Consider the following 22330-nt stretch of genomic DNA (forward strand, 5'->3'; position numbering starts at 1 on the left):
AGAGGGAGGGACACTACCACTGCACCATAAGAGTCCTGGCCTTAGTACAGCATACAGATATTGTCTAATCAACCTGTTCAGAGAGGTTATTACACATCTCTGGAACATGTGGGACTTAAACCTAGTCCTCTTGGCCCAGAGGTGGGATGGAGCATAAAAATAGTGCTGGGAAATAATTGAGGCTTATAATTGAGGTCTGTACTCCTATGAGACACGAGTCAGGAGTGTGATGGAATAATATCCATTTGCTTGGGTATGTGCTGGTCTAATAACAGGTAAGAAGCTCCAAGAAAAGACAAAGTATCCCACATGATTGACACCCCAAGTCAACATTACTTTCCAATCCTTCAACATTACTTTCCAAACCCATGACCTCCACCTGTAGAAGGTCAAGGACAGCAGATAGATGGCAACACAGCCATCTGCCAACTCCCCTCCAAGCCACTCCATTCTGACTTGGGATCATAATCATTGTTCCTTCACTGTTGTTGAGTCAAAATTCTGAAACTCTCTGCCTGACAACACAGTGAGTGTTAGTGGATCACAAAGTCTGTAATGGTCCAACAAGACAGTTTACCACCACCTTCCCCAGGGCATTCAGAGATGGACAACAAATACTGTAGCCAGCAAAGTCATATCAATTTTTAAGAACCTTATACATTGACTAGCTTTCAATTTCTAGTTCTCTCTTTGAAGTACTACTGAAAACCATAATATTTTGTAGACTATAACTGGCTAATGTCAAAAGTACATGTCGCTGATATGATCTCACCATCTATCTGTTCCTGAATTCTTTGAAAACAGTCTACCTCTACAAATAATCATCAATTGTTTACTTCAAAGATACTTCTGTCAAACAAGTTTAGATCAGATTCCCTACAGTATGAAAACAGGCCCTTCGGCCTAGCAAGTCCACACCAATCCATTCTTCTACCCTATATTTATCTCTGACTAATGCACCTAACACAAGGGACAATTTAGGATGGCCAATTCATCTGACCTGCACATCCTTTAGACTGTAGGAGGAAACTGGAGCGCCCGGAGGAAACCCATGCAGACACGGGGAGAATGTGCAAACTCCACCTAGACTGTTGCCCGAGATGGGAATCGAATCCGGGTCCCTGGCATTGTGAGGCAGCAGTGCTAACCATTGCGCCACTGTGCTGCCCAAATTCCTGGTTTAACTATTCTTGAAAACTTCAGGTAAGTTTACTAGCTGCTTATATTTCCATGTTATAATTAATTAATCCTTCTATCTATGTTTATTGAACTATCCACAGAATTCATTCCTTTGTCATTCGCAGCTGATATCTTCCCAGTCACTTATTTCACTGTGCAGCATTTTTCACAGGTCATACTTAGCTTGTCATCTTTTCATCTCTCTGTTTCCTCATTATGGCACTTGAACTTGTCCAATGATTCATATCCCTTAAACTCTTCAGAACGTGCAACAGGGGTAAATGTTATTTGATGAAATTTGGAGTGAGATTCAGAGTTGGCAGATGCTGAACTGAATGATCGTGAGGAAGCTATTCACGAATAACTGCTGTTTGATAGCACTGATGAGTCATCTTCCAACATTTTTGGCATGAGTTTAACAGTACAGTGATTGATCAGACAAGAGGGCAACCATTTTGTTTGAATAGAATGTACCTGGGACAATAAGGACTCTGTGATAGCGTCTGTGCCTCTGAGTCAAGAGACCCAGAGATGTGTAATTATGTCTCTGAACAAGTTGATTCGATAATATCTACTGATTATGGAATATCTTCCAGATTGTTGCAGAGATGCTTCTCTACTGGAACACAGGTGGAGAGTGGGTCAGTTCTGGGACACAACTCTTTAGCAATTACAGCTGATATCATATTGAGGAGCAGAAGCATTTTTTTTTGTATCCAGTGTTTCCAGCCATTTCTTATTTTACCATGCAGAGTGAACAGTGTTATCAGAAACCATCCATGCTAGAGTGGCTATCTCATGAAGGATTGAGCAGGATCATTAACTTGACAGTTAATACAGTTACTTGAAGTGTTCAAGAATAGTTAAATCAGGAATATTTGTTTGACAGAAGTCTTTTTGAAGTAAACTGATGACTGTTTATAGAAGTAGACTGTTTTCAAAGGATTCAGAAAAAGATAGACAGTGGCAGGTACTTTCGATGCAAAAACAATTTGCTCTCAGCCCTTGCACTCAGTGCAGGACTCTGCTGTGATTTGATTTCAGTGATGCTTATTGAGCTACCTTATTTTATTTAGCTGTCCAACTGTCAATCATCATTCTTGACCTAATGTAGAAGACCACACAATTTTCCTCTGATGTTTGACATTGGGTTGTTTAGTTTTGTCTAGAGTGCGCTATTTGCACAATGGTAAAATTATATGGCTTAAAGGTTTGGATCAAAAGGCTTATCACACAAGCTTCATGGTTAGCATCTTCCGATAACATAGTAGGATATTACTGAAAAAATGAAAGCGTTGGCTTTAACCTATGAAAAAGGATTGACTGGCGTTGCCTTGATTATTCAAGCAGTATGATTATAAATGGTAAACATCCATCGCAGGTAATGAAAATGCTCTAAATCTGATCAAACTAGCTTTGTATTAAGCATGCTCTTTCTAGGAAACTAGGGCGCCATCTGGTGCTTCCATTTATGTATGACATAACTGATGCAAACAATAAAAAGCATTAAAATTGATTCTATCAAACGAGCTCAAGATTCAAAGATGTCATGCCTGCAGCAAAACCAATCTGGGTTATCTGATATGTCCCTGACATTATGAAAGCATGCTTTGAGTTCTGCTAAAACCCCAAAGTTATTAAGGTTAATTTTAGCCAAAACCTTAAAGCAGGCCTCTATAAAAAAAAACGAATTTCCTCTTTTAAATAAAACTTGCTCAACAAATTCCTCTTCCTTTCATTAATTTAACATTGGTAGCTGCATTAATGTGTTTACACTTGTGGAATGTGATTGATGATATCTAAGCAGCACTGTAAGTCTCAATTTTAGACTCAATCTGACTCCAGTGCATTGAAACACCCGTAATATTGACTTCTGCACCTCCTGATGCTGCCTGGCTTGCTGTGTTCTTCCAGCCTCCTGCCTGTCTACACCAGAACAGGCCTTCTCTCAATTTCCATGTATGAGAGAACTCAATTCAGAAGGCTAGTCAGCAACACAGAGTGGAGCCAACAGTGTGGGTTCAATTCCCTTACCAGATGAGGTTACCATGAAGGACTCTATTTCTGAACCTCTCCCCTCACCTGAGGCATGGTGACCCTCAGGCTAAATCGCATGTTGGTGAAATGTTATATATCATGAGAGAGTAGAAAGCATGGTGAAAGAAATAAAAGACAATTATAACTCACAAAGAACACATCACATATGTGGAGTTAATTCAGGTAGGAACAAAGATACTGTCATGAATACATAACTTGATGATTCTTACATTTTCAGAATGCCACTTTTACTTTGGGGATTGATATTTTAATTTTAAATGCAAGTTAAATGAAAACTCCTTTATTGAGAAGGTGGTAAATTAACCTGAAGTGATTGCATTTCCAGGGGTAGTTTTGTTGAATTAAAAAGATCAGTGTGTAATTAAACAGTAAATAATAGGTGAATGCTTTGATTTTCTTGGTGGAGACAAGATATTTACAGCAGTGCTTGCTTCTCAAAGGTTTTCTCACAGTGACCCCATCGCAAGGATTCTTGTTTTGTTGGAGTGGGGGAGGGCCCTGCAGAGAGATGGCCAATGCAGGAGGCAGGCCTTTTAACTAACTGATCTTCTTCACTGCTTTTTTTGGAGCTGGAATCATACCTCAAAGACTGGTCAGATGGGCTACAGCAAACATTGAAATATACAAGAGTTTAAAGGGGCTTTGTAGCTGTTTACCACAGTTCAGCGCTCAAAGGTAACTGTTGTTAGATGGTCTTTGAAAGCCTTACTACATTTATCTTGATAAAGGGCTTAATTATTCATATCATTCCCTAAACAAAAATCACAAGTTTGGGAACTGGATGTATCTTTATCTGGGACCTTCCAGCATGCTCTGTTACTACAGGGATGGATTGAAGGGAGTTTTGTTTTTGGTTTTTAGTTTATATGCGTAATTTCTCCCAGAAGCAGCAGCTGAAGTCAATCTGAAATCATTTTAAGATAAGAAGTGAGAGAATCTGTGAGGAGGATCAGCAGATCTGTATCAGAAACGAAGGGTATTATCTGATTTGGAATCACTAAACAAGAAAGCAGTGAGGTCTGGGCTTAAGACAGAGTAATTCACAAGGGTACGGTATCGAAGGCAGGTTGGAGCATCACCTGGCCAGATAGCAGTGTAAGGACCTCAAGAAATCTCATGCCTTGGACAATGGTGGCAACAATGAAAATAATGGAACTGAATTCCCAAAAGCTGTAGTTCCAGAAGAAGTGGAAGAACCCTCAATATCCTGTTAAGTATAGGGAACTTTTGGGTGGAAATAGAAGTGGAACAGATAGTGTGTTGTTTTGATTTTCCATTTTAAAATTTGAGTGTTTGTCTAAGATAGTGTTAAGTTAGCACTTGCTACAACAAAGGAATTATTTAAAATGTTTTGAAATCTTATGGTATAGTTCCCAATCAATAACTGGGGGTTCAGCTAGTTAAATCCTCCACCCTTGCAACTCAGCCTTGCAGATTATTGCTCCTTAAGTAATTATCCAATTCCCTTTTGTAAACTATTATCAACTCTGCCACCACCATGCACACAGGCTGAGTAGCTAGCACAATCTGTGTAAATAAGCTTTTCCTTGCTTACTGTTTCTTGTATTTTCCACCAGCCAGAATATGTTCTCCTTATTTAATTTGTCCAGCCACCTCACAATTTTGAGCAGATCTCCTCTCAACTTTTTCTTGCTTAGGAAAACAGCTAAAACAGTTTTTCAATACACCTGAAGGACTCCATCCCTGCATCCTCTGTAATTACTTCATATCCTTACTGAGACCAAATTGGACACAATACTCCAGTAGAGGCCGAAGCACAGTCTTTGTTAAATGTTTACCATAATGTCCCATCTATTTATAAAGAGTCAGGAGTGTGGTGCTGGAAAAGCACAGAGGGTCAGGAATAATTCTGGAGTAGAGTGGTGCTGGAAAAGCACAGCAGTTCAGGCAGCATCTGAGGAGCAGGAAAAGCGACATTTCGGGCAAAAGCCCTTCGTAAGGAATACTGTATTCCTGTTAAAGGGCTTTTGCCCGAAACATCGATTTTCCTGCTCCTTGGATGCTGCCTGAACTGCTGTGCTTTTCCAGCACCACTCTACTCCAGAATCTGGTTTCCAGCATCTGCAGTCATTGTTTTTACCTAGGGTCAGGAATAAGCCCTTCAACAGGAATAAGGGTTATGCCCAAAACATCGATTCTCCTGCTCCTCGGATACTGACTGACCTGCTGTGCTTTTCCAGCACTACACTCTCGTCGCTGATCTCCAGCATTTGCAATCCTCACTCTCTCCATCTATTTACAAAACCTTATTAACCTCTTTCTCATTTTGCTCTGCCATTTTCAATTATTTGTTCACCTATATCCGTAGGTTTCGAAGCTCCTTCGCTCTTTTTTAAATTATATCCTATGGCTTACATTACATATCCACACTTTTTAAAATCAAAATGCATCACTTCTGTATTAAATTTTATCTACCACAAGTCCACCCATTTAATTAGCCTATGTTGGTTTTCTTGAAGTCTTGCCACGGTCCTCCTCACAGCTCACTTTCAGATTTTGTGTCATTCACAAATTTTGCACATCCAAATATTGGTCATTAACATTAAATCAGCAAAGGCAGTGAGCACAGGAGTGACTTCACTTTGTATTTCCCTCCAGTCTGAAAAAACATCCAATCCCCACTTCTATTCTTTTTTGCCCTTGTAACACCACATCAACTGCATTACCATCATCAACAGTCTCCGTTAAAACTTTAAAAAAAATTCACTTCAGTCAAACAAACAATTTTTGTTCAAATGTACACATCTGTCCAAGTGACTGGTAATATTATTCTAGATTATCAGTTAAATGTTTTCCAACCCTGAGGTTGAGCTGATTACAATTATCAATTTTTACCTCTTTCATTATGTTATCTACTTCCTCTTTCACTATGATTTCAACAGCTTTTAAAAAAAAACAAGTGCAACCACCAATGATGGATCATCAGGAATTACGGATTCTTGAGAGATTAGAATCTGAGAAGCTCAGAGATCACTGAGGATTGTGGAACTGAGAATGGTTTAAGAGTAAGGGAGGGGATAAGGGCAGAGAGGAATACAATAAGAATTTTCTGTTTGGTTTATAACATCAGGACCAAGTAGGCCAAAAGACATCATGTACTGAGCCAGCAGGTCTCAGTGTCAGTTAGAATATATACCACCAGCATTTCTTGATGAAGTAAAGGTGGGAGTTCTAGTTAAGTTTCAAGGTTAGCATTTTTAATAAATTGCTCTGCAATCTTTGGAGGCCCTCACTGATGACTAACAAGAATCACATTAAGGACCAAACATTATTTAAAATTTTCTTGGCTCATGATTTTCAAACTTTGGGAAACATACAAGCAGAATTCTGGATCCACGGAACTCTAACCCTAACCTGGTTAAATTGAATGTTCTTCCAGTCTTTTTAAAGATTCCCCCTGAAATGAGGACCTGTTTAGGACGGTTCAGCAAATAATTTCAACTTGAAAGGTTTGTATTGATGGGCATTTGTTTGTTTTTTCAATTCTGGCTAATTTTTGTGTTTAGATGGAGCTTAAAACTAATTTTAAACATGTTAGTATGTTACAGAGAGCTTGAGGATGATGAGGAGGAATAATCAAGATGATATCTTTCTGCACTTGAGGTAGTAAAATATCTCAGTTCATAGCCTTTGCCAAAGATGTTTAATAAGCTTTTCAGCCCACCTATTAAATCTTTGAATATTTGGGAAATACAAAGGAAATATGACTGTGCTAATCATCATCTTCACCAGAAAGTTACTCATGGGTCTAGATCATGTCCATTGTGTGCCATTTTGTTGTACAACCAGAAAATATCTTTTTCAGATGCTCCAAGTTAAAATGAACTGGCGTCGAGAAATTTGCCTGTGAAACCGGTAGGCTAGTTATATTATCAGTTAATGAACCTAGAACAGGAATCTAGTTTCCTTGAATAAGTGGAAGGTGTGAGTGTGACAAAGTTAAAACTTTGAAACTATATGTTGCATCTCAAATGTGCGACCTGAGGTGATGCCTGAGATGTAATCACAGAATTTTACAATACAGGAGAAGGACATTGCATCTGTACTGGCTCTTGCAAGAACAACCCTGATGGTCCCACTCTTCAGCTCCATCTCTACAGCCCTCTAACTTAATCCCATTCAAATATATATCCAGCTCGCTTTGAAACTTCCAACGGAATCCACCTCCATCACTCTCTGATATAGCACACTCCAAATCCTAACAACTTTGAGTAAGCAAGTTTCTCTCATCCCATTCCAGCTCTCCTGCTGACAACCTTGAAACTGTGACTTCTAGTTGCTGACATACCAACTAGTTGAAACAGAATATCCTTTCTTACCTTGTCCAAATTGGACATAATTTTGAATATCTCAATAAGGTCACCTCTTAATCTGCTCTGTTCTGAGGAGAATAAGGAACAAGAGTGTTACAGAATGGCAGGTGTTTTACAATCTTGAGTTCTTTGATGCAAGGCGGTTGAGCCATGCTGAATGGCTTAAAATTTGCCATCTCCAACATCTGCTCCCAGGTCCTGTAGGTAGCAATCAACCTGGTTGACGCTTGCTGTTAGAAATGACAAACAGGTTGCCTCTACATATCCACTTTGTGCAGCAGCACACCTGTTTCTCCAGCCGTGAAACAGCGGGTTCAAATGCTATACCTGACTGTTATATGGCCACAGAATCTGTTCCGTACTGTGTTCTGTTGATCTCTCTAAGCCCATCCTATTAGCTTAATTTTCCCCACTCCACCACTACCCCCAAACTTGGCAAAGTTTGGCAAATATTTTGCATTTCTTTTATAACTTTCTAAAGGCTTAAGCAATATTCGTCATTTGTAGCCACTTATATTTAGGCGTGCAAATCTTTTGATATTTGATCTGCTAATTAGCTTGTGCATATATTCTCCACTTTGCAAATGCCCTGCACATGATCAAAATTGGACAGACCATGGTGATTAGCAAATTCAAATGAACTATTCATAGTCAGTCTACTCAATGCACTGTTGGTTAATTTTATTTAAACTAGTAAGTTGAAAATGTTGGAATGGAAAATAAACTCTTAACAGATACTTTAAAAACAGTACGAAGTGCACAATGTTCTAGTTTCTCAAGATTATGTGGGGTACTCAGAATGTGGTACAAAACCTTGGGACTAGAAAATAATCTGTGATCAAACTACTTTATGGATTTGCCATCCTGACAGTAAAATGTTGTCTGATCTTCACACCCAGTTGTAGCACATTCGTCAATGAAGGTTCTTTCACTAGATGTTTTCATTTATTCTTCCAGTTGTCTCAAACTGCCTCTATTAGGCAGTAAAACCCAATTAAATCAACCAATTGTATGAGTCGGCCATGGTCCTGAACTGATGAGAAGTAAGTTAAGGAAGTAATCGTTCATAACATGAAGAGTCTGCATTGGGAATGGATTAAAAATGTTTATAAATGGTTTGTTCATAAAATATGAAGGTTAAATTGCAAATCACATTTCCAAAAAATATCATTCAAAAAGAGTTTTCATCGATTTTCACACATGCGAGGTTCATTACACAGTTCTTCATATTTTGAGAAATTGCTTAATTATTAATAGACAGACAGTCAGTTAACTCCATAACATCATTCATATTTTCCTGTGCAGCATAACCAGGTGGGTCTGATAATGTCCACCGTGAGAAGTATTTCATCAAAAGCCACCATTACACATATTACACAGCTTAAATATCACCCTGAAAATACAGATGGCAGAATCATGTGGGTAGGATTAAAAATATTTTTGCTCTTTGAAAAATGAATGAGATAAGGGATGCATGGAAATGAAGGGATCAGTAAAATCAGCTTCATATTATCCTATTTAAAATGTGAGATAGTTACCTTGGCACCATCACAGATGTGCTCATTTTTCTTTTTGAAATGGATAATTTGACATGCTGCAGAAGGCTGTCTGACAATACGTGTACACTAGTAACTCCTGCTGATCATCCGCCCGTGATTGAAGATGAAGATTGGCAATCATGCTGCGATTCGTAATTAGGCTTTGCATGACAATATGCAAAAGTAAGTCACCTTTTAATATGTTTAAGATGCTTATACAGAAAAAGTAATTGCTCCTTTTGTGCCTCACCTGCTTCTGTAGTTTGAATCGATGCCTGCTGATCAGTGAGGAGGTAAATTGAAAATTATACTCTCCTCAGATAGTCACACAGGATTATGCTCTCCTCTGGTCAAAGTCAGTATGAGTATTGAATTCATATATGCAACATTATCTTCGTTCACATGACTGTTGGAAGTTGTACCTTTTTATCTAACTACAAATGATACACATGGGATACTGCTGAATATGTTATCTGCCCAATATAGGAATCTACCCCCTTGCCATTAATTGAAAATTGCAAATGAAATTAAGATATATGGACTATTATATTCAACACAGGGTAGTGCAGGAGTCTCCTGTGGCTATCCCCATCTCAAATAAGTATGCTGTTTTGGAAAATGTAGGGGGTGATGCACTCTCAGGGGGATGTAGCATGAACAGCCAAGTTTCTGGTAACGAGACTAACTCTAACGCAATGCGAGGTATGTCAGGTTCCAAGCAATCGATTGTGTTGGGGGACTCTCTAGTCAGAAGTACAGACAGACAGTTCTGAGACCAACAGCAAGAAATCAGAAAGGTGTATTGCCTCCCAATGCAAGGATCAAGGATGTCTCAGATAGACTGCAGAATATGCTCAAAGGGGAGTAGGACCAGCAAGAGGTTGTTGTACATATTGGAACTAACGACATAGCAAGAGAAAAGGATGAGATTTGGAGGGGAGAATATAGGAAGTTAGACAGGAATTTAGAAAGGAGGTCCTCGAGGGTAGTAATATCGGATTACTCTTGGTGTTACGAGCTAGTGAGGGTAAGAATAGGATCATAGAGCAGATGAATGAGTGGCTGAGGAGCTGGTGCAGGGGAAAGGGTTCACTTTTTTGGATCATTGGAATCTCTTCTGGGATAGAAGTGACCTGTATATGAAGGACGGAGTGCACCTGAATTGGAAGGGGACTAATATTCCGGCAGGGAGAATTGCTAGAGGTGCTCGGGAGGATTTAAACTAGTAAGGTGGGGGGGTGGGACCCAGGGAGATAATGAGGAAAGAGATCAATTTGAGACTAGTACAGTTGGGAAAAGGACCAAACAGTCAGGGAAGGCAGGGACAAAGCAGAGAACAATGTAAATTAAGTTACATTTATTTCGATGTGAGAGGTCAAACAGAGAAGCCAGATGAACTCAGGGCATGGTTAGGAGCATGGCACTGGGATATCATGGCAATTACAGAAACAAGGCTCAGGGATGGACAGGACTGGCAGCTTAATGTTCCAGGATACAAATGCTACAGAAAGGACAGAAAGGGAGGCAAGAGAGGAAGAGGCGTGGTGTTTTTGATAAGGGATAGCATTACAACTGTACTTAGGGAGGATATTCCCGAAAGTACATCCAGGGAAGTTATGTAGATGGAACTGAGAAACAAGAAAGGGATGACCACCTTGTTTGGATTGTACTCTAGCCCCCCAGAGCAGACAGTGGGAAATTGAGAAACAAATTCGTAAGGAGATCTGAGTTATCTGTAGGAATAATAGCGTAGTTATGGTAGGGGATTTTAACTTTCCAAACATAATCTGGGACTGCCATAGTTTTAAGGGTCTAGACGGAAAGGAATTTGTTAAGTGTGTACAAGGAAATTTTCTGATTCAGTATGTGGATGTACCTAACAGAGAAGATCCAAAACTTCATATACCCTTGAAAAAAATGGAAGGGCAAGTGTCTGAGATGTCAGTGGGGGAGCACTTTGGGGCCAGCAACCATAAAACTATTAGTTTTAAAGTAGTGCTGGAAAAGGATAGACAAGATGTAAAAGTTAAAGTTCTAAATTGGAGGAAGGCTAATTATTCGGCAAGAACTTTCAAAAGCTGATTTGGTGCAGATGTTTGCAGGTAAACGAATGGCTGGAAACTGGGGAAGCTTTTAAAATTGAGATATCGAGAGTCCAGAGACAATATGTTCCAGTTAGGGTGAAAGGAAAGGCTGGGAGTTGTAGGGAATGCTGGATGACAAGAGTCAAGAAAAAGAAGGAAGCATATGCCAGGTACAGACAGGATGGATCGAGTGAATCCTTAGAAGAGTATAAAGGCAGTAGGAATATACTTAAGAGGGAGATCAGGAGAGCAAAAAGGGGACATGAGATAATTTTGGCAAATGGGGTTGAGGAGAACCCAAAGGGATTTTATAAATACATTAAGGCCAAAAGGAGAACAAGGGAGAGAATAGGGCCTCTCAAAGATCAGCAAGGCAGCCTAACTGCAAGAAATGGGGGAAGATACTAAACAAGTATTTTGCATCAGTGTTTACTGTAGAGAAGGATATGGAAGGTACAGAATGTGGGGTAATATTTGGTGACATCTTGAAAAATGCCCATATTACACAGGAGGAAGTGATGGATGTCTTAAAATGCATAAAGGTGAATAAATCCCCAGGACCTGATCAGGTGTACCCATTGAACTCTGTGGAAAGCTAGGGAAGCAATTGCTGGGCACCCTGCAGAGATATTTGTATCATCGATACTCACAGGTGAGGTGCCGGAAGACTGGAGGTTGGTTATTGTGGTGCCCCTATTTAAGAAATGTGGTAAGGAAAAGCCAGGGAACTATTGACCAGTGAGCCTGACATCAGTGGTGGGCAAGTTGTTGGAGGAAATCCCGAGGAACAGGATATACATGTATTTCATTCAGCAAGGACGTATTACTGATAGTCACTATAGTTTTGTGCATGGAAAATCATGTCTCACAAACCTGATTGAGTTTTTTGAAATAACAAAAAGGATTGATGAGGGCAGAAGGGTGGACTTGATCTATTGGGACTTCTGTAAGGCATTCGACAAATTTTCTCATGGTGGATTGGTTAGCAAGGTTAGATCAAGTGGAATATATGGAGAAACAGCCACTTGGATGCAGAACTGGCTCAAAGGAAGAAGACAGAGGGTGGTGATGGAGGATTGTCTTTCAGAATGGAGGCCTGTAACCAGCAGTGTGCCACAAGGATCGGTGCTGGGTCCACTGTTTTTTGTCATTTATATAAATGATTTGGATGTGAACAGAGGAGATATAGTTAGTACGTTCGCAGATGATACCAAAATTGGAGGTGTAATGGACAGTGAAGACGATTACCTCTGAGTACAACAGGGTCTCATGCTAGAATTACAAACTGAAGCCACCTAACCTTCTGACACCCATTTTGAGAAGGTGTTTCAAATATTTCATGTGATTTTCTTTTTTAAACCCCCAACACTACAGATGAGACCAAAATTGGAGGTGTAGTGAACAGCAATGAAGGATACCTCAGATTACAAGAGGATATTGATGAGTAGGGCCAATGGGCCAAGGAGTGGCAGATGGAGTTTTGGTTAGATAAATGTAAGGTGCTGCACTTTGTAAATGCAAATCAGGGCAGGATTTATACATATAATGGTAAGGTTCTGGGAAGTGTTTCAAAGACCTGGGTAATGTTCTCCCACCTTGGCAGATGGTGGAATTTGAACTCAATAACAATCTGGAAATAAGAGTTTAATGATGACCATGAAATCATTGCTGATTGTCAGTAAAATCCCATCTGGTTCACTAATAGCCTTTCGGGAAGGAAACTGTCATTCTTACCTGAACTGACCAACATGTGACTCCACACCCATAGCAATGTGGCCGACTCTTAACTGACCTCTGGAAAATTAGGGATGGGCCAGCTTATGATGCCCATATCCCATGAATGAATTTTTAAAAAAAACTTGTTGCTCCATTCCCAATTGGGGCCCCCTCTACTTTCACTGAAGTCATTCTTTTCTGGTTTCCCCAGTTCATTGATGAGCCTAGGCAAAAAAATACACAAAGACTACAATACACACAGAGCATTCAGTCTAATCTATTGTTCACAGCATTTACACAGTGGATCAGAGGTTAGCATTGCTGTCTCACCGTACTAGAGACCCGGGTTCAATTCCAGTCTCAGGCAGATGTCTGTGTGGCATTTGCACATTCTGCCCGTGTCTGCATGGATTTTCTCTCGGTGCTGTGGTTTCCTCTCACAATTCAAAGATGTGCAAGTTAGGTGTATCGGCCATGCTAAATTACTTATAGTGCTCAGGGATGTGTAAGTTAGGTGGAGTTGTCAGGGTATGGATCTGTGTAGGTTACTTTTCGGATGGTTAGTGTGGACTTGTTGGGCCGAATGGTCTGTTTCCACACTGTAGGGATTTTATGAGTGTTGCTGAACAATGAGACCTGAAAGTGCAGGTTCATAATTCATTGAAAGTGGAGTGTCAGTAGATAGGATAGTGAAAGTGTTTGGTATGTTTTCCTTTATTGGTCAGAGTATTGAGTTCAGGTGTTGGGAGGTCATGTTGTGGCTGTACAAGACATTAATTAGGCCACTTTTGGAATATAATGGGCAATTCTGGTCTCCCTCCTATAGGAAGGATGATGTGAAACTTGAAAGCATTCAGAACAGATTTACAAGGATGTTGCCAGCGTTGGAGGGTTTGAGCTATGGGGAGAGGCTGAATAGGCTGGGGCTGTTTTCCCTGGAGCGTCGGAGGCTGAGGGGTGAGCTTATAGAGGTTTACAAAATTATGAGGGGCATGGATAGGGTAAATAGGCAAAGTCTTTTCCCTGGGGTCAGGCAGTCCAGAACTAGAGGGCATAGGTTTAGGGTGAGAGGGGAAAGATATAAAAGGGAACTAAGGAGCAACTTTTTCACACAGAGGGTGGTACAGGTATGGAATGAGCTGCCAGGGAAGGGGTGGAGGATGGTACAATTGCAACATTTAAAAGGCATTTGGATGGATATATGAATAGGAAGGGTTTGGAGGGATATGGGTTAAGTGCTGGCAGGTGGGACTAGATTGGGTTGGGATATCATGGACGGGTTGTACTGAAGGGTCTGTTTTCATGTTGTACATCTCTATAACTGTAATTGAGTACAATGCCCAAGCTGTATTCGCAAAACCACAAGGAAAGTAAATTAAAATGTGCAACTATGGCTGGAATTCTACAGAATATATAGATTTGTGAGAGGAGGTGGGGAGGCTGAAAAAACCATGGGAGAAGGCATTGGATGGTGTACCTGACACCCTCCAGCTGCCATATCATGTTTCCAGCAGTTGGAAATATAGCATGGCAGCAGATCGGCCTGTTCAGAGCTCAATTCAGTTAATTAAATGAAAATTAAAAACTGCTTCTGCTGCCATTGTTTCTGCCCCAGTTAAATGTAGCAGACTGCCTCTGGCTTCCAGGGACAGGGGTGTCTTTTGTCCTGGGCATCCTTTGGCCCAAGAAAATATCTGCCCTACTGGCCTGTACGAACCACCCCCAGCAGCAGGGCCTCTCTGACTAGTCCCAGAGTTCCCAGGCTCCTTTTAGCTTACTTTGAGGGGCACATTCACCCGTACCGTCTTCCTCCAGGGATAGGCTAAGCATTGGCCACCACTTCCTGTAGCATTACTGAGGTTGCTGATTGGGCAGGTAGCTCTCCTTACTCAGCAACAGGGCAACAGTTGATTCCTCAGTCTCATTTTCCCCCTTCCCCCCCACCCGGCCTCAATAGCGCTCCTGGTGTCAGGACACCCGCCATTGCCAAATTCCAGTCTATACCTTTCAGAAAAGATATGGCCGACAGCAATACGATATCACAGCCGAATCATGTAAAACCACTATCTGGGATTTTACATTAAATAACAAACTTAACTAAATCAAGGAAATAATATTCTGTTACTCCACTGAAGGTTAAAAATGGAATTAATCCATCTCCTTATACAGGATTTATTTGTGCTCTCCTGTGTGTAACTAATGTTGCATTCAAAGTTATTTCATTCCTGCTGGGATGAAATAATCCATACCCATCACAACATGGAGTGTGACTACTGCTAAACACCTGCCACATTGTGGAATTTTTTTTCCACTAATTACCTGCAAAAAACATTCAGAAAAATAGTTATGTTTAAATGTTGAGTTAAAAAGAATCAGTGTACTAAACCTAAAATTGTAGGGCTTTGGGGCAAGATGCTAATAAAGGTCTAACTTTAAAATATTAAGCAATTTATTAGTCCGTTTTAGGAATTGAAAAATACCTCATACTTGTTGTGATAGAAAATCTTTCATCACTTTGTTATTGAGAATATGGGAAAGATAGAAAAATCTAGGAAGAAAGTAAATCATTGCAACTCACTGGTATGCAATGCAAAGGGACTCCAACAACATGAGTTCAATTCTCACACCAGCTGAGACTACCATAGAGTTCCCACCTTTTCAACCTCTCCCCTCACCTGTGGCATGATGACCTTCAGGTTAAACCACCATCAGTTGTCTTTCTCTTATGAGAGAATAGCCTTGAGGCCCTCTGGGAGAATGACAACTTTATGTCAGTCTGTCCAGGTTCTGAAAGGCTGTCAGGCACTGCAAAAACTGAGGCTAAGAAGGGAGAGATGTTGTAGATGATCAAGTGGTATGTGATCTTTATTATGTTACAAATAGAAATTTGCATTGGCTTTCACCCCACAGGACACATTTAATCAATTAAGTGCTTTTGAAGTGTAGTCACTTGTATGAACCTGAGGAGGCAATTTGCATGTGTCAAGATTCCAACAAACAGCGATATGGTAGCCACAAAATAATCAGCTTTTTGTGAAGTTGACTGAGGGAGAAATATTGGCCAGGACACCAAAGGTAATCCCCCTGGTCTTCTCTGAAGTAGTTTTTGGGATTTTGTACAATCACTCAGGAGGGCAGACATTGCAAATGTTCAATACACTGTACATTCAAGCACAGATCCTTCAACAGCTCAGCACTGGAGTTCCAGCTGTTAAAATCACACAGATTCCTTATATAACTCCAGTTACAACTGCATTGTGTATCAATAAAGATCACATTCCTCACAGAAGGTGACAATTTTGCTTTGGTGGTGATTGCAACATCAAGCTTTACAACACTTAGCAGATTCTAATGACAGCGAGTGAGGTTTACTCCATTATCTTTCATTTGTAAACTTTTCACAATTATTTACAACAGGGAGAAGTGAAAAAGTTCTGAACTTTTGCAAGTCAATTATAAACATTTAATTTATTTTCAAACTGTAGCTTGCGTTCTACAAAAGTTACAAGTTAAAAAACATTATGAGCTTCAGTCATAGAGAAAATAATAAATCCAGCAAATCCAAAAAGATAAACTAGTTTTAAAAAAGACTTAAATGTATGCATCTTCTGAGCAATTTCTGGTACTCAGCCTTTTTTCTAGTCATATCCAGCAGGTGGCAGAGTAAACAAAGAAAAGGCTGGTTACTTACAGGAGTGCTGCCATCAGAAAGTGTGTTCATGCTGATAGAGGTGCTCATTTTTCCCGAAGAGAGGGAAGGTGGTGATGGGCTCCTTTTCTCCATGCTGCTCTGCCGGATGGGATCTTGACGCTGCATATATTCACGCCATGCTCGCTGAATGCTGTATTTTTCAAATACAAATACAAATATTATTACATGAACTGTACTGAAAGCATGAGGAGAGATTAGGAGAATTCCTCAGCAGCTTGGAAAAATAAATAGTTAAGACAGATTTTAAAAGAGAGTAGATGCATACAGCCACAGGCGACAATTTGTTTACAAATTCTGTGTAAACCAGAAGCATAATAATTTGCTATGGATCTAATGAGAAATAAAAAGAATTCTAATGCCAGTTACTGCCTTATTAATCTTTTTCAACATGAGACATAGTGACACATGGTTGCACATCAATTATTTCACTCACAGATGTAATCTATCACCAATTTTCTGTGCCGTGTGCAGGCACATTATTGCTGTTGCTCTGAAGACACATTTATCCACAGTCTTATTTACAATTGCCCGTACAGCTTTGCCCCACCCAATGCTATTTCTGCAGGTTCTTTATTGTCTGCGGCATGCTCCTGTTCCCCATTCCAGGGTGCCCTCCACAAATTGCAACCATTGTCTAATGCTTCTATTTCCCTCTGACCCCTTACCAATCTTCACTATTCTTATGCCCTTTACTTCTTCTGCAAATCTTTCTGTCACTTAATCTCTTCCTATTTTTGCAATTATATTTCACCCTACACTCTTGTGTCTACCTATAACTTCAAATTGTTTCCTTTTCGATTTATTCTTATTTATGGAATGACGTCATCACTGGTTGGGCCAGCTTTTATTACCTGTCCCTACTTGTGCTTGAGAAGGTGGGGGTGAGCTACTGTCCTGAATCGCTCCAGCCCATTTGGTGTAGGTTCACCAACAAAGGCAGTATTTTGACTCAGTGGCATCGGGGAAAGGTCAATATATTTCCAAGTCAGGGTGGTGGTATGATTTTGAAGGGAATTTACAAATGGTGGCACTCCCAAATATGTATGTACCGTTGTTCTTTGAGATGGAAGTGGTTGTAGGTATGGAAAATGCTGTCAAAGGAACCTTGGTGAATTTCTCCAAAGAATCTCTACAGTGTGAAAGCAGGACATTTGGCCCATCGAGTCCAAAACGACCCTCTCCAATCCAGACCCATCCCCCTACCCTATCCCTGTACGCCTGCATTTCCTATGGCTAATCTATTTGTCCCTGGATAGTATGGGCAATTTAGCATGGCCAATCCACCTACCTGTACATATCTGGACTGTGGGAGGAAACACACACTGACACAGGGAGAAGATGCAAACTCTGCACCGACAGTCGCCCAAGGGCGGAATCAAACCCAGGATCCTGGCACTTCAGGCAGCAATGCTAATCACTGAGTTCTAAGTATACCTTATTGATGGTACACACCACTACTAATGCTAAGCTTCAGGGTTAACTGATGGTATTTGAAAATGTGGTGCTCATCAAGTTTGCCCTGGATGGTGTCAAACTTCTTGAATGCTGTTAGGGCTGCACTCATCCAGGCAAGTGAGGAGTATTCTATCACATTCTTACTTGTGTCTTGTAGATGGTGGGCAGCCTTTTGGAAGTCAGGAGGTGAGTGTTGTTTGCTGCAAAATTCCTGGTCTCTGACCTTTTCTTAGAGCTACAGCTTTTATGTGGCGAGCTCAGTTCAGTTTCTGGCTAATGTTAATCCCCAGGATATTGAAAGTGAGGATACAGAGCTGCCATTGACTATCAAGAGGTGATGTTTAGATTCTCTCTCTCTGGAGATAATCACTGTCAGAGCGTGTGTGGCATGAATGTTACTTGCCACTTATCAGCCCGAATTTGGATATTTTTCAGATCTTGCTGCATTTGATCATAGACCGCTTCAGTATCTGAGAAGTTGTGAATGGTGCTGAACATCAAGCAATCATCAGCAAACGTCCCAACTCTAACCACATGATTGAGGGAAAGTCATTGATGAAGCAGCCGAAAATGGTTGGGCCTAGGCTATTACCCTGAGGAATTCCTGCAGAGATGTCCTGGTGTTGAGATGACTCACATCCAACAAACATGGCCCATCTTCCTTTGTGCCAGGTGTGACTCCAACCATCAGAGAGTTTGCCTCTTGATACCCATTGATTCCAGTTTTGCTTGGGCTCCTGATGCCACACTCTGTTGAATGCAACCTTCATGTCAAGGGCTGTCAGTCTCACCTCCTCTCTGGCATTCAGGTCTTTTGTCCATGTTTGTACCATGGCTATAATAAGATCAGGAGCTGAGTGACTGCCTCAAATTCCACATGCAATTAAAATATGAGCACAGGGGGATCCAAGATGGCGGCGTCCTGTTAGGATTGCGTTTGCTGGGCTCCATGCTGCAACACTGACCCGACAGAGCCAGGACCCATCCCAAACACTTTACTGTGAATAAAAACACAGTAAAGGAGCTAGAAACCTGAAAAAAACTTACTTACCTTTGTCCTTGCAGCTGGAGAATGCCGATGAAAGGAGGGGGCTCGCCCGAGGCCGGATCTATGGCCTAGCCCTTAGAAGCAGCAGGCTTGCTTACTCACCAGACCCTGGTTGAGGAGCTGGCCAAACACACAAGGTCCTGGGGAGGCAGATCGAGGAAAAAAAATTGAAGAGAAGCTGTCTCCTGTATCTGCTATCCTGCAAGAACTGGGGAAAAGGACTGATGAGCTCAGGGGTGGAGGCAGAGAATGACTCCTCCAAGAGCCGGATTGAAGCGCTGCAAACACAGGTCCACGGTTTGTTGGATCTGGCAGATGATCTCGCAAACAGGGGCAGAAGAAAGAACCTGCACGTTGTTGGCATACTGGAGGGAGTGGAAGGTGAGCGAACAGTGGAGTTCTTTAAGCAGTGGTTCCTGAAGTTACTTGAGAAAGGAGGGATAATAATTGAAAGAGAAATCAAGGTACGATAGCCAGGTGCAGATCAGCGCCCACGCCCTGTCCTAATGAGATTTGATCATTATAAAGACAAGGAGAGGGTCATGGAATCCTCTCAAGGCCAGGGGAGGGACCCAAGGGCTTTGATATGTGGAGCTCCAGGGTCAAGTTTTTCCAAGACTTCTCGGCGGCTGTGGTCCAGGAAAGGAAGTCCTATGATGGTGTCAAGAGGAGATTGAGAGAGCTTGGGGTCCAGTATTCTTTCAGATATCCAGCAGTGCTTCGGATCAATCATAATGAATCCATACATTTGTTCGACTCACCAGAGAAAGCGAAGAACTTTGTGGACACGTTGACTGAAGTGGAATGGCCGAACAGGTGTCGAGAACAGAGCTGCTCGGGTTTGCTCTTCTTTAAAAAGGACTGGTGGAGTCATCTTTCTGGTGTAAGCTGCGTGAAATGATGTCCGAGAATGGATAGAGTGTTTCTCTTTAAACTCTTATGTTAAAGGATGGGTGACATATTTATTTTTAGTTTACATGTCTATAGTACTAATCTTGTCCTTGGGTGTTTTTTTCTCCCTACCGCGTGATCGGTATATGTGGCGCGACCCTAGCTGGTGGGAATTGAGAGGGCGGTTGGGCTGGTTAGTAGGGTTCTAGGTACCCCCTTTGAATGGGGGAAAATTCCTCCAATCAGTGCCTTTGGCGATTTACTGTTTATTCTGTTTTTGCTGGAGATAGTTTTTGTAAGTTTTGCAGATTTGTTGGCTGTAGTTATTTTAGTCTGTGTAGTTTTTGGGCTTTGTGGATTCTTATCAGCGATCTGCAGTTCAGGCTCTTCCTCTCTGGAGTCTAAATGGTGCGAGAGAAGGTTATGGCTAAGGGTGTGTTTTACCACTAAGAAGTGGTGCAGCTGGAATTTTAAGGGGAGTCATTCACTTGTCAAGAGGAAGAAGGTACTTTCCAGCCTCTAAAGGGAGAGGCTGGATGTTGTCTTATTACAAGAAACACACTTGGATAATGCAGAGCATTTGAAGCTGCAACAGAATGGGTATGACCAGTTTTATTTTTCATCTTTCAGTATGAGGAGAAGGGGATGGCCATTTTATTTAGAAAAAAATCTCCCATTTAAGTTATGAGAGTGCATTAAAGACACGCACTGGAGATTTGTAATCCTTAAAGGTTTGACACATGGGGAAGAATATGGGATCTTAAATGTTTACTGTCCCCCAGCCTACCCCCTTAAATTCTTGATGGATGTGCTTTCTAGACTGGTTAACCTTGCACCTCAACACATCATTTTAGGAGGGGATTTCAATTGTCTAATAGACCCTACATTAGACGGATTGCCAAAGGCTCGCAGATATCTTCTTTGCAATCTAAACAATGAAGGGATCTGTGTGCTGAATTGGGGTTGGTAGATGTTTGGAGGCACATTCACCTTACTGGCAGGGACTTCACCTTCTTTTCGAACCCACATAAATGCAATACCAGGATTGATCTTTTTCTGACCCCCGCAGCACATCTGGGCTCGGTGCCGTCATGTCTAATTGGCAACATCACTATTTCCGATCACGCCCCAGTGTATTTAATGGGTAAGAGTAAGGATACTGTGGTAGGCTTGAGGCACTGGTGACTGGACCCCTTCATCCTCAAGGATAGTTTGTTGAAATCTTTTTGACTGAGTTCAGAGCTTTTTTAAATATTAATTCAGGCTCAGCCAGTAGCCCATCCATCCTTTGGGAAACACTAAAGCCTATCCTGGGGGGGGGGTTCAGTTATTTCTTATTCAGCCAGTAAGAAGCAACCGATGGGGGAGCAGGAACGCTTGCTCGAGGTGTGTCTGAAAGTAGCTGAAAAGGCATACTTTGACAGGCCCTCACTGGTTAAATTGCAGAGGATCACAGTGCTTCGGTCTACATTGAACTCCATGCTCACACAGATGCCAAGAGGGAGCTTACATTTGCAAGTCAAAGGCTGTTTGAGCATGGGGAAATGCCAGGCAAGTACCTAGCATATCTTGCTAGGAAATAAAGTGCCCCCGCAGGCCATTACCTCAATCAGAGAGGGCACTGGAGATTTGACCTATGATTCTAAAAGGATTAATGCAGCGTTCTAGAAATTTTTCTCTAAATTATAACAATCTGAAAGCCGTGACAGAGGGCGCGTTAGGATAACGTCTTTTTTTAAGAATTTGGACCCTCCGGAAGTGACCCCTGAACAACAGTCTCTCTTCAATGGCCCATTGTCAGAGCAAGTGATGCAGGAGGTTGTGAGGCAGCTCCAGAATGAAAAGGTGCCAGGTCCTGACAGGTTCACCAGTGAGCTCTATAAGGAATTTATAAATATATTATCAGGGTCGATGCTTGCTAAGTTTAATGACTCACGTAGTCGTGGTCTCCTCCCACCATCACTAAGAGAGGCAAACATCTCTCTCTTTCATAAAAAAGGAAGGCTCTGGAGGATTAGACCATAAGACCATAAGACATAGGAGCGGAAGTAAGGCCATTCGGCCCATCACCATACAATCATGGCTGATGGGCATTTCAACTCCACTTACCCGCATTCTCCCCGTATGCTTCCTATAGACCCATTTCACTCCAGAATGTCAACTTCAAAATCCTATCCAAGACTCTGGCATTTAGGCTCAAAACTGTACATTAAGGAGGAGCAGACAAGATTCACAAAAGGTCGCGGATTGAAAGATAGTGTCAGGAGATTACTTAACATGATCCAAGTATGTCAACAGTGATCGGTACAGGGTTT

At 41.3% G+C, this 22330-nt stretch overlaps 1 protein-coding gene across 1 annotated transcript in view; it reads right to left on the reverse strand.

Moving 5' to 3' along the window:
- schip1 (schwannomin interacting protein 1) overlaps nt 1-22330 on the reverse strand; it is an 829255-nt gene that overhangs the window by 622367 nt on the left and 184558 nt on the right. Inside the window, exon 4 of the mRNA XM_072572731.1 lies at nt 16601-16751. Coding sequence (XP_072428832.1) covers nt 16601-16751 — 151 coding nt within the window. The remainder of the gene's footprint in view (nt 1-16600; nt 16752-22330) is intronic.

This window comes from Chiloscyllium punctatum, chromosome 6 (assembly GCF_047496795.1).
Source record: "Chiloscyllium punctatum isolate Juve2018m chromosome 6, sChiPun1.3, whole genome shotgun sequence".
Taxonomy (NCBI): domain Eukaryota; kingdom Metazoa; phylum Chordata; class Chondrichthyes; order Orectolobiformes; family Hemiscylliidae; genus Chiloscyllium; species Chiloscyllium punctatum.